The sequence below is a fragment of the Spea bombifrons genome, chromosome 11 (genome assembly GCF_027358695.1).
Source record: "Spea bombifrons isolate aSpeBom1 chromosome 11, aSpeBom1.2.pri, whole genome shotgun sequence".
Classification (NCBI taxonomy): Eukaryota; Metazoa; Chordata; class Amphibia; order Anura; family Pelobatidae; genus Spea; species Spea bombifrons.
Window position 1 is genome coordinate 27,717,753 of NC_071097.1, and position 12,489 is coordinate 27,730,241.

At 38.9% G+C, this 12,489-nt stretch overlaps 2 protein-coding genes across 5 annotated transcripts in view; both read right to left on the reverse strand.

Annotated features, from left to right (window-relative positions):
* The window catches only part of ABCC2 (ATP binding cassette subfamily C member 2), a 21,065-nt gene extending 17,082 nt beyond the window's left edge, over window positions 1-3,983 (reverse strand). The window contains exons 1-4 of the mRNA XM_053450537.1: window positions 3,900-3,983; window positions 1,579-1,752; window positions 1,048-1,194; window positions 737-871 (exon numbers count right to left, since the gene is read on the reverse strand). Of these exons, the coding sequence (XP_053306512.1) occupies window positions 737-871; window positions 1,048-1,194; window positions 1,579-1,752; window positions 3,900-3,941 (498 nt within the window). The 5' untranslated portion in view covers window positions 3,942-3,983. The remainder of the gene's footprint in view (window positions 1-736; window positions 872-1,047; window positions 1,195-1,578; window positions 1,753-3,899) is intronic.
* A 3,921-nt stretch (window positions 3,984-7,904) lies between these two features.
* Window positions 7,905-12,405, reverse strand: CUTC (cutC copper transporter). Of its 4 annotated transcripts, XM_053450545.1 has the most exons (10): window positions 12,351-12,405; window positions 11,802-11,903; window positions 11,448-11,520; window positions 10,909-10,968; window positions 10,628-10,837; window positions 10,358-10,393; window positions 10,151-10,284; window positions 9,206-9,233; window positions 8,671-8,776; window positions 7,905-8,068 (listed from the first exon to the last, which is right to left on the reverse strand). In XM_053450545.1, exons 3-10 carry the CDS (start codon window positions 11,518-11,520, stop codon window positions 7,957-7,959), a joined length of 759 nt encoding a protein of 252 aa, XP_053306520.1. In that variant the 5' UTR covers window positions 11,802-11,903; window positions 12,351-12,405; the 3' UTR covers window positions 7,905-7,956. The 4 variants fall into 4 exon arrangements, with proteins under 4 accessions (XP_053306520.1, XP_053306522.1, XP_053306521.1 ...); XM_053450547.1 differs by lacking the exon at window positions 12,351-12,405 and having other exon boundaries at window positions 11,829-12,300; XM_053450546.1 differs by lacking the exon at window positions 12,351-12,405 and having other exon boundaries at window positions 11,802-12,300.
* Between the last annotated feature and the right edge of the window lie 84 nt (window positions 12,406-12,489).

Consider the following 12,489-nt stretch of genomic DNA (forward strand, 5'->3'; position numbering starts at 1 on the left):
ACAAAAAACAAACAAGAAAATAAAATACATAAGAAAGAATTCATTATGAGAACATTTCACATTTGGACACGGGTCTGATCAGGCTTGTAATGAATTGAATGGCAGAGAGCATTCAAAGCCCACAAAATACTATTTTTCAACTAAATACCCCTGGGGTGGCATGTATTTAATGCAATCCCCCCGACCAGCCCACTGAGCACTTCATGACATTTTGAAGCTAAGCGCCGCTATAACATGCTTTACCCCCAACAATCGTATTCATTACATGCCTCCAACCACGCTCCTGCCCTACCACGCCCCAATAAATCTGTCCTACTTTGGACACCTGAAATGATGGGCGTTATGAGTCCTTCTTTTGTCACTTGAAATGTTGTGCATGATACACTATAGGTGTGTACATTAAGAAAGTATGTTCTGACATTATATAAGGAGCCAGAGCATATAAAATATTTAATGTCCGGCTGTATTGCATTATTGTGTGTTTGTTTTATGGTTGTTTTGGCCAAGTCCAATATCTGTGATGCCTCCATATGTTCCAAAGTAACAGACACATTAACTTAAGCTTAACTATATAAACGTTTGATGTCTAAAAGGTACCACACATTTCTTTAGATGACCTTCTATGGAATTAGCGAGACAATATACATTTTTGGTGCTAAACATGAACTTTTTTTTGGATATACAACAACCATCACGTATCTGACGGAAGCCACATTTTCTACATATTAATTCTCACCTGCAAAAATTTCCGAATCAAAGTCTGAAATGGAAAAATTCCACAAACAACAGAAAGAACCCAAAATGTGAACACCGCTCCTGAATCTTTTCGGACGCAATAACGTCGGCAGTGGTGAATTAATAACACCATGAGCTGAAACAGAAAGAGAAGAACAGACTGTTGTATTGGTTCAATGCGTTCATTTATTTGTAAGGTGTATTAAGTGGGATACACGCCAGCGGTATGGTACATTAGGAGTAACATTTGTATCAGTATGTATAGCCCAAACGCATTAAATAGGAACTGCATACGCTGGTTTTCTGCCTTACCCATGTGACTGCAAACAGTGGCGGATTAACATACAGAACGACAGGCATTGTTTGGTCAGGAGAAGACTTTGAGGCGTCATCGACATGTTCTGCCACGGTCACCCCTATCCCAGCTACTGAGGTGAAGAACAGTAACAGCGTCAGGCACTGCAAAGAGAACATTTACAAATGAACACAATTGTCATGCTACCCAGAGCTCTTACTTCTATATTCCTTCTTACTTCTATCTATATATATATTTGTTACACTATATGTGTCCCAGTTTTACGTTTGATTAAATAAAATTGGATTTAGTACAACATTACAAATATAAATTGTGTTTTCATATGAAATGTGCATTATTTCCCTCCACTAATTCAGGATTACTGTAATTGCCGTCTTACCGTTCCATTTCCGAAATGTGAATCCAAAAATATTGATTACGCAGATAAATTATTATTATTATTATTTACAATTAATAATATAAAAAAATAATAAGGTGGTTTGTAATCTAAATCAAAAGATTTGTCAGAATATTTATCCGTAACTTACTTGCTTTGCGATGTAAAGTTTGGTGATAGGAGATTTCGCCGTCCTTGATTTGCACAGCTGGAGAAGTTGCCAAGGAGCACACAGCCAAAAGAAGATAAGAGGGATCCAGACCAGGACGGTCTGTTCAAAACACACGGGCAGGTCGGGATCAGGCCTTTCCAAAAGGGAGGAATTCTGTGACACAACACGCGTTACACACAGTTAGACACCATAAAGCTGCTTAGACGTCACTAATTCATCTTCTGTGAGCCGAAGAAACCATGGCGGACAGCAGCAAATGAAAAGCCCCACGTCGGACAGATTATTGTACAGAAAATTAGTTAATTCAGAACTATTGAGGACTCTCTCATTGTTAGTAAGCATTTAAGAATTGTAGTAATCCCTTTTCAAAGTGAGGCTCTAGGTTTTTGGGGGCACTAAGCAAAAATGTATGGTATACCACCTTTAACACAGGTGATCTGGGCCATCTAAAATAATAATGGGGCCCCAGGCCCCACGATTACCTAAGGGGTGCACAGCATTTGTTCCATGGACCCCTTCATCAACATGGGGTCCAACATGATGGAGGGTGAGGTTTCTGCAGCTGGCAGCACAGACCTTTCCACTAGTATTTCCTCACATGTTGTAACGCATATTAGGTCAAGTGATGATGTCATAACATAGTGTGACTGCGGAGAAGAACTCTTGGAGAGGTCTGTGCTGGTCTGCTACAAAGTAGAGGCCTAAGAGATAGCTGCTTTGGGACCCTAGGTTAAGCCTAGAACTACACTTATACAACTTATAGTGGAATTTGAGTCACACTTAAGTAAGTCAAGTCCCACTTTAGACCAATGAGGTCCCTGAGTAGCTGTTTAATCTGTTTATACAGCAGTGTCGCCCGTCACAATCCACACACGCTCTTATATGTGAATGGCGAAGTTGCTAACTGTATAAAGCACTGTATTTTACACCCACGTGTCTCACTTTATTCTCAAAATGTCTATTTTATAACATTGTCCTTCAGAAACAAAAACTAAACATACTGTATTGTTCTGTGTGTGTGCAATGGTCGTTATGTTTTGTGCCTATTCGTAATGGCCTGTAATAAGATCACCTCACTCGTGTTAATAAAACCGCCGGACATTTTCATTTCCATCACACTGGTGAAATAAGGTAATACGGGGTGGGGATGATTCCCTAAATAAACATAACGGGTGGATTTCACAAGGTCTACTACACACGGTCATTTGAATTGACTTTTAATTTGCTTTTATCTTTAACTTTATAATTGATAACACCGTATTTATATTTCAAAAGCACACTGGAAACTCTGAAATTGTGAATTTAGGGCATAATTGTTTTACGCGGGCCCGTAATGACATCATTGTTTCATATAACAAAAAATGACTGACAAATGTTCACAAAACATGATATTTTGATCAAACAGTCCAAAAGCCACATCTATGCTACACAAGTAAACAAACTAAATGCGATCCTGAATCTGTAGAGAGGATCAGCTAAAACTGAAGAAATTATAAAAAAAAATCTGCTTCAAACGGGATGGAATCCTTTCTTGGCGCACAGTTAGTTGGATTTCTAACTTGGTTTGAGATATTATAAACTAATACTGAGATATTATGGATTAATAATTTAATAGAACATTTCGCAAAAGTGATAAATCTCCAACATTATAAGTTCTTTTTACCATGAATACAATTTTTAGTCAAATAGTTTAATTTTATATTGAAAAATATATTCGGTTTTGTATGGTTACCTCGATAGCCTTAGACTCTAAAGGCTCTTCATTGCAAGTTATTAGCAGTTTCAATAAACACGGAGTATTTATGCTTTAGGGAAGCAACAATGTTATGTTTTAAGGTAAAAACTGGAATCTTAACATGCTTCGTTTAAGTTTATTATCAGAAATGGTAGCCGTTAATAGAGTTTAAACATGTATGGGGCATAAAGCTATACGGAATCTAAGCCGAGGCTAAGGACTGATTAAGTAAAAACGGGCAGACTAGATGGGCCGATTGGCTCTTACCTGCCATCAAAAACATAAGGTTTCATTACCTTTTCTAAAATGACGTATTTACCATGGTTACCGTTTTGTAATCTCTCTCTACTTCTTGTTTTGTATAATACAGATTTCTAATCAATGTTGGCTTTAGTTTCTATGCGTTTAATAAGCTTTTTTCACCCCTACATGTTTTCAGTACAATTTAAAATTCTCAAGAGCAACTTAAATCAGGAAAATCGTGAAAATCCCGAACGCGTCGCCCCGATTAACGGTCTGGCATCTCAAAGGCACATAAGGTATAGATGGAAAACCCTCGACTTACCCAGAAAACGGAACCACAGTACTCATCCAGAACTCTAGACATGTTTAGCCCCGGCTGTGCGGTCCCAACGCGTCTGTGCCACGGTGTGGGTCACGGGGAATAAACCGTGTTATATATTATCACTGGTTTATGTCGTCGGCAGCGCTATCTCTCAGTGATTCAGCAGGTTAAAAGTCACCCTCCACCCATACTCTTCTCTATGCGACTCCTCAGGTGCATCTCAGTTCAGGATAATCCCAACAGTTCAGTTACATTTTAACCATAGTTACTATTTCCATAACCCCGTTATTTGTCCTGGAAAGGCACGGAGCTCAGAGAGTAACGTGGAAGTTGATGTTGCGATGGGAATTTGTTTACAATCGGCATTAAGCCCTTTGGCCTTTCGAGAAGACCATGGGGTTCTGTATAGCGAGTCCAGTATCACATCATAGTTACGAGGCGTAGACAGTGATTCATGCATATGTAATAATGACAATGCTAGAAAGAAAATGCAATAATGATTAACAGGTAAACAGTATATCTATCTCTATGATTCTGCCGTAAATAGTCCTACAAACCAGCAGCAGAAAACGCTGGTCCCGGAGTCAAGGCTGAACATCGAATTAGATGGGATTTGTGTAACTCAAGGCTGAACATCGAATTAGATGGGATTTGTGTAGGTTTTAGGAGATGTGGGGTTCTGGTAGATACTAAGTTCCATAAGTGTAAAAAAAAGAACACAAGGAATAAGTCAAAGTTAATTCAATTATGTTCAAATTTGAGACATTTCCACACATATCTTAGTTGGTGAGAGTTGGTTATAACTGGATTCACACCAAACTGCTTTAAATAATGAGTAGCTCTCCAAACGAAGAGAACCAGCCGCATTGTACCTTTAGAAGGTCTACAGAGAATACATGTGGTGACCTTATACTAACGCTTCATTAGGAGACATAGCATGTACCTTTTAAGTGAGGACTTATTCTTCTTGGAAAACAATCCTTTTGGTCCATTTTGTGGACTTTTATTGTCTTATATTTGATTGGCAGCTGTTTCTATATATCGTATTCTTTAACTCTGCCTAGAAAGTTAATATATCAACTAATTATTATGATAAGTAAGATGGAACCACATTTTAATGTACCTGTTATTGTGGGTGTTTTAAAATAATAATTATAGTCTCATTTAGAGATCTATATATTGTTTTTATTCTATGCATGGCTATGAACAGTAAAACCATCATAAAATGGTGGAAATATGGAATATATAGGTCTGGCTTCAATCCCCCTGACCTATAGATAGATAGATAGATAGATAGATAGATAGATAGATAGATAGATCTTTAATATTTTGTTATGTCTGGCTTTGGTATTTGAAGAAGAATCAAAGCAAATGAAGTTCTAAAGTGTCTTAGTTTATGAAAATATCTCTCCACAAATCTTTCCGTGCTACGTTCGCTACAGAGCCTGATTTAAAGCTGTGTGCGCACAAAACAAAACGCTCATGTCAATGATTTATTTCTAGCAATAAAAATACTTACTCATTGCACTCAAGTAATCTAAAACCATCTTTACAATCGATGAATTGGGTCAAATGTTACAGCCAAAGTAAATTGTCTCAGTCGACAATCCTTATTGGTTCCGTTATACTCTCAAGACCTGAAGGCCTTTCATTGGCTACAGGTAAATTAAGAGGGGTAAAAGGGGTGAGCGGTACGGTGGGAATTGAAGGGACAGGGACTATACCGTACTACCTAATGTGGTAAATTACATTATTTTTTGCAGCAAAGTGCGATTTAGTAGGAAGAACACCAAATATTGAGAGAGAGAGAGCGATGATGCATGGATGGATAGGTAGAGATAGAAAGACAGACAGACATATAGATAGATAGATAGATAGAGTCTCTGCCGGATTGTGTTCCAAGATGCCTATACATTTCCAGGAATGCATACAACACAGTGTTCCGTTCACCTCCCTTCCGTGGAATGGGCTGTCCGTAGGCAATGTTTTGCAGTATTTAAGCTTTAAGGCACAGCCGCTCCTAATTATTAACGGACTGTTAGATTATCTCTGCACATTGAACCCCCTGGCCCTTGTTCATAGTGCAGGAGAGGAGAGGTTACTTTCATCTGCCCGGTTTAGCCAACTCATGAGCTCTCACTTGTGTTGTAATTTGACGAAGGATGACACTGCATATCTCCCACTTTGCATCCTTTCAACCTGCAAGGTTCCGTTTATTAAAACCAGCACACAGATGATATAAAATAAATAAATAATATTTTCGTTAATAAAGATTCAATGACGTTCCATTTTTCCCCCAAAAATAGCACTTTTCCATTGTTTTGCTATTTAACTTTTTAAACTTTGAAATAATTACATAGTAACCCTTATGTATGTGTAGGGCAATTGCAAATATAACGTTAAAAGATAACCCCCACCTTTTTTTTATTATTAGAATCAGATGAAAAACATGTTTTAAAAAATATTGTACCGTTTTATTTTTTAGGACAGTTCTAGTTTTTGTATATTGTGTTTTCTGGCGGCTGCATATTAGTCATTTATATTCATATCAAGCTTTGTTAACTTAGCTCAATTTACTAGACAAAACACTCTGACTGCTTATCATATCATGACTGCAGTAACCAATAGAATGGCTCTGTCTTAATCACCATGGACTTTTCCAAAAAAAAAAAATCAGGTCGATGTAGTGATTGTGCGGAGAAAGTGACCACAAATATCACACGACTGACAACCATGGCAGCCTCCAGGCCTGAAGATAAAGGAAGTTTATTGGAACCAGGTTTTTTTCAACGCCGACCTATAAAAAACTTTTATAAAACATTTTAGGCTCAATGTGATTTTTTTCTTCTTCAATGGGACTCCCCCTTTAAATTTATCAGTGGGTATAACAGCGAAACCATGTCATGTTTCTACACGAGAGATCATTGAACACTTTATGATGTAATAGGTCTTGCCTTTCTGATTTACAATGGAGTTCACTGAATATCTAAGACTAAACATGGAAATACTTTGTTAAATATTTGCTCGATCTGCTTTGAAGTGATTTAAAGATAAGGAGAGGAGAAAGTGATTGTTTGTAAGGATGATGGCGACTAATATGAAGCTGCCTGAAATTATTATATTATGCAAAAAGTAAGAAAATGGCACAATATTTCTGGAAAAAATATATTTAATGCGTTAATAAATTGAACTTTTCAGCAAATGCTTAAAGAGGAAGACCTATGGAAAAGAACATTTTTACGGTGCTGTATACGCTAACTTGGTTTTTATCTAAACCAATTTTTTTAGGTGATTTTGCCCACTCAAACTTCAAACTTAGCTGATCCTCTGTTGCAATACTAATGAAGTCCGTGTCTCCATAGACTGTTTGAAGAAACAGCCCAATTTCTTTGAAAAACGTATACTTAATGCTACTAGACATAAAATGTGACATAAAAGCAGATTTATGTTCCAGTAGTAATAAAAAAAAGCCTGCAAAGGAATTAATCAAATGGTGGATCAGTTAAGGTTCATTTGTTTAACATGCTAAAGAGTTTATATTTTGTCTGTAAGTGGAACAGCACCTTTAAAGATATTTCCATCATAGTTCATTATTCAGCCACAGCTCACAAAGCTCTTCAAAATCAAATCTGCAATTTTGGCAATTTTATTGAAACGTGATTTAAATCATGCAATTTCCACTGCACGCAATATTCTTATAAAATAGAAAAAAACAGAATGTCCATGCAATTTCATTTTGAAATGGATGATTTTCAACGGTTTTACGCTCCCTGATTCTGGAATATACTATAAGTCTGTAAAAAATGTTTGCAGTCTAAAGCATAATGCGGTGTTTGGGGCTTCTCCACGTCCCCAACGTAGTTTATTATATGCATCTGTACTTTCCTTTCTGGACCGGTGTGTGTGTGTGGGGGGGAATCCCAAATTCGGCCATGCAGAGTAATTTGTTCCATTCAGCATCCACTGCATTGATTATTAATTTCAAGAGATTAATTTCAATTGTGTTGATACAACCTCCACAAGCCCCGCTCTCAGCTCTTCAGATGGTCCTAGCAGCTCACAAGAGGTTTTTTGCCATAGCGTTCAAGGTTCTCACCTTTGCCACATCTGTAACCTTGATAGAATACTCAGAGGTAGAAAGGGATGCTCCCATGGATACAGAATTGTTCCTGCAAGCGGACATATATACGTAACCATTACAGAACGCACAATGAGAAGTATGTATTCACATACAAAAAGGCCAGATCCTGATAATCCGTATGTTTGATGTCCCTCAAAAGACAGACCATGATGAAATACATATTTTATTATACTGATTCAGACTTTTACAATACCCCCAGCAACTTGAAAAGTCACACTTTGCAAACAACTTTTCCTTTTTTTATAAGAATGTACTTAAAGTGAGTTTTAGTGAATAAGAATCCTCCTCTGCTGCTTATCCTTACTGCAGCATAAATATTAGTTTGTTAGAACCTGGTTCTCCTGACTTGATCAGCAGTTTCCAGCACAAGGTTGCAGCTCATGTCCTCTCTAATGTGTGCAGAAGGATGTTTAATGAGTCAAAGAGCACGGGCAGGTCAGAAGGATAACGAGACGTGAATATCATATCCAATGAATGCATAGATGTATCCAAATATTTAAAAAGGATTCCAACTTGTTTAATACTCTTTATTTTTAAAGAAACTTTGAAGGAACAAATTTTCTTTGATATGGTTCACAACCGTGAATATATTACTTGGGTAAATATGTCTACTCTGTGACGGTGCTGTACCTGTACTTCATTGTGGAGTCCTTGGTGGAACGTGCAGAACAGTGGAATTCCTGAACCCCGGCTCCCTCAAGTATCCTCTGCAAATTCCGCTCAGTGATGCCACCCCCTACAGGGCAAGATTAAATACACGGGTCAATGACGGAAAACGAGTTCTGGTAATGAAAACAGGGCAAGATTAAAGACACAGGGTCAATAACAGAAAATGAGTTCTGGAAATGCCAAACAGGGCAAGATTAAATACACAGGGTCAATAACAGAAAACAAGTTCTGGAAATGCCAAACAACTTGTGTGCAACAGCACCGCTTCCCACCCCTATGAGGTGACGCTCTATTAGAGATACGGCCATTGGGATCCGGCCATAACCCAGGAAGGTTTTGCCACCAAACCTAGAGCATTCTAAAGCACTCAAATCCTCTATTACCAATACAAAAAAATCAACCCAATAAGGATTGGCAGACACGGCCAGTTTCAATAACCAGATTTAGTTATAGTAGTATAGACACAAAAAACAAGATAAAAAAAGCATAGAATTACCTGGCAGAACTATAATTCTTCCTTTGGCCTAGAACAGAGAGACAAACGTTATTACATGATATAGGTGAGCGGTAAAGGCACGCAGAACTCTCCGTACATCAACTGGAGCTTAATAAATGACATATACATACGTCCATACCTACAAAAAAGGAAGTGTGTGAGAATAGAATGACGTGATCATTAGTTTTGTTAACATCTTCTGAAAGTAGTTTATTCATGAATCACCAAGGAGTATAATCACTAACCTGTGACTATGCACAAAAGCTGAGCATTTCAGGGTTATTCTTCTGTATGCATTATTTAGATTCAATCACAATGAACTTCTCCTGCAAGAATGACGGAGCTAGCCCTGTATAATGTATATTACATGTGGGGAGATATCTTAAAGGTGACGGCGAGCTGGGTTATAAATTGGGATAGTATGTTCTTAATCCTAGTTGGATCTTGTATGATGTAGCTTGGTCTCGTTGCTATGGTTACAACATCACTGGGGTTTTTTTTTTAAATATTCTTGCTCCGTACATTTAGGTTTGTTGTATGTACTTACATTCTGTACAGAAGCTGCGATTGGATTATTGACTTGCTATTAAATAAGATCATCTCTTTGACGTAACTATGCGTTCCACGGGGTCAGCTCTCTCAGGCAGGAGAAGCTCACTGACGCTGATGCTTCATAACATGCCGTCAAGGAGTTAAGATGCTCAGTTCTCTCCTGTTTCTGAACACACATCGGTTACTAAGAAAAAGTACTAAGAACATGCAAGACAGCATGCAAGAGGAGATTCGGGAGCATGCTGGCAAGGCAGGTTTGTCTGAATGGATTTTAAATACTCGCACCTTCTAATCCAACTTTTTTGTCATTGAGAACATCCTCAAGTATTGGTCTCCTTCCTGTTTAATCATTATAACGCAGGATACTGTTTCATTAATACTTCCCAACGTTACCTGTTCCACCAGTCTCTTAATCAGAGGCAGACCTTCCAACGCCGTACTGTCACAGCCGCTGGTCAGCACCCGCTCAAATCCCAGAGAGATGAGGGTTTCCATGGCAAGCATAGGATCATAAACCATGTCAAACGCTGCAAGGCGATGATACATGTCAGCTGTCGTCACATACCTTTCACCACTGGGTTTGTTTTCTATGGTACTCACCTCGATGAAATGTGACGGGAAGGGGACGAGACAGCGCTGGAAAATATATAAAATAAAAGGATAAGCTATATAACAGCCATTAGAGCTGTTTGGGGTCAAACTGTTGAGGGGTCCTGGGGCCCAAACTTGTGTACACTCTCATATCCCAATACTGATGCATAGTTTGTGATGGCGAAAGGGATTTATTATAGCACTGTACAACGCTTTAGCCTGAAAATGGGGCTGTTGTGTCATATATCAGAGAAATCAACACATATAAACACCATGTACCAAGTAAATCCATGCACAATTCTGTATCAATTCGACCGTCTTCCGTCAAAGCTCCGAACACCAGCCCATCAGCACCGTGTAGTTTGGCGAGGCGGATGTCAGCTTTCATTACTTCCACCTCGCGGTCGGAGTAAAGGAAGTCACCACCTCGTGGTCGAATCATCACAAATACTGGAATCTGGATATACTGCTTTACCACCTGCAGCAGACCTGGGGGGTATATTACTAAGTGACCTGCGATAAACACAAGAGAGTAACAGCCCTTAAATACTCATACTCACCAATGGTAGGTGTGATGCCTCCTTCTATTAGACTGGCACAGAGCTCGATGCGACCAGCGCCTACAGAGTTTACAAAGGAAGGCAAGAATGCATTGAAAGGGACTTTTTACTATCCCTGACAGGCACACTAAAGAAGAATGCATATTAATGTACTCTATGAATTCTTTAAAATGCTGTCTTCAAGGTCAAACAAATAAAAAGGACTTAGTTGAGGTAGAAGCTGCAGCTGCCCTCCTCCGCCATGGCCTGATGATTCAGCGGCAGGAAAACACTCTCAATAAAATCAATGGGAGCACTTTCCACGCATGAGCACCAGGGCCTGAACAGCATTCGCAGAGCCTGTGCCAGAGCTGACCGTGGTAAGTATATCATGTCTGCACGGAAAATAGTTGAGGGGGAGGGCAAATACATATGGGGCATTTTACAGAATCCCCCAATGTGTTTACAAAACGGGCTAAAATCCGTAAAATAGGCTATACATTAATCTGCATATATTGGCTGGAGCCGCACTGTAATAATTTTTTTTTAGACTCGCTTACCTCCCCTTTCGGCATTCACCGCAGACTCAACTGAATCCACACAGACTTCCATTAGAAATCCTTGATCCGCCATCTATCCAGAGAAAGTAGAAGAATTCATACATTACAATAAAGAGGAATAATACCAGAAAACGCACAGATTTACATCAAGGACGGGAAATTAAGGAACATTCTACACTTTATCACAATGTAGGAAATGCAGGATTTTCTAAACATACGTGTATGAAGCTTCCATACCTAACATACTAACAGCCATTCACCTGAGGCTGATGAGATCCCCGCATCGCAGGAGCTATTTTAATGAAATTCCAGGTTTAACACTTTGAATAATATGAATATTTATGTATACATTACTAAAAGCTAAAGGACGTATCCACTAACTTGAGTTTTATTCGCAGAAGACACAGGAATGAATGACAGAATCCCAAATGAACATATTTAGATTTTTAATAGTTGCTGTCAAAGAGAAAACACCCAAATAAATCAGTGTTATGAGATTCAGTGACACATTCCAAATAAATGCATTACTGTCCTACACTGTGAAGTAGGAAAAACACTTTATTTACTCAATTAACACAACTAAACGTAATTATACGTCCTTAAGAGTATGATGTGTCATAATGGCATCTTAATGAATGTCTGCTGTGTAACCCTTTGACTCCTGGGGGCTCGTGAAAAGTTTCCCTGCAGCTACTCGCGGGGCCGTCTGCTAGCATATGGCTCACTGCTATTGGCAGATAATATGGCCCATGTGAGCCATTTCTATCTGCAAGAAAATAAACGTACGGGAAGCAGAAGGGAACATTCTAATGCAAACGGCATATAACGGGGTTCACCCGCGACCTTGCCAACAGCAAACCCACGTTACGTGTTTACCTCCCACAATCACCATTCCCCAACTACCTCCCTGATTGCGCCAAGCACCGCCCACTCAGCCATCATTGGTTGAATACATCCGTCGGGCCAACTCCCGAGAGAACACCCATTCCATCATCCTGTATCTGATTGGCCCAGTCATGTAGTTACTTAATCACTCATTGGG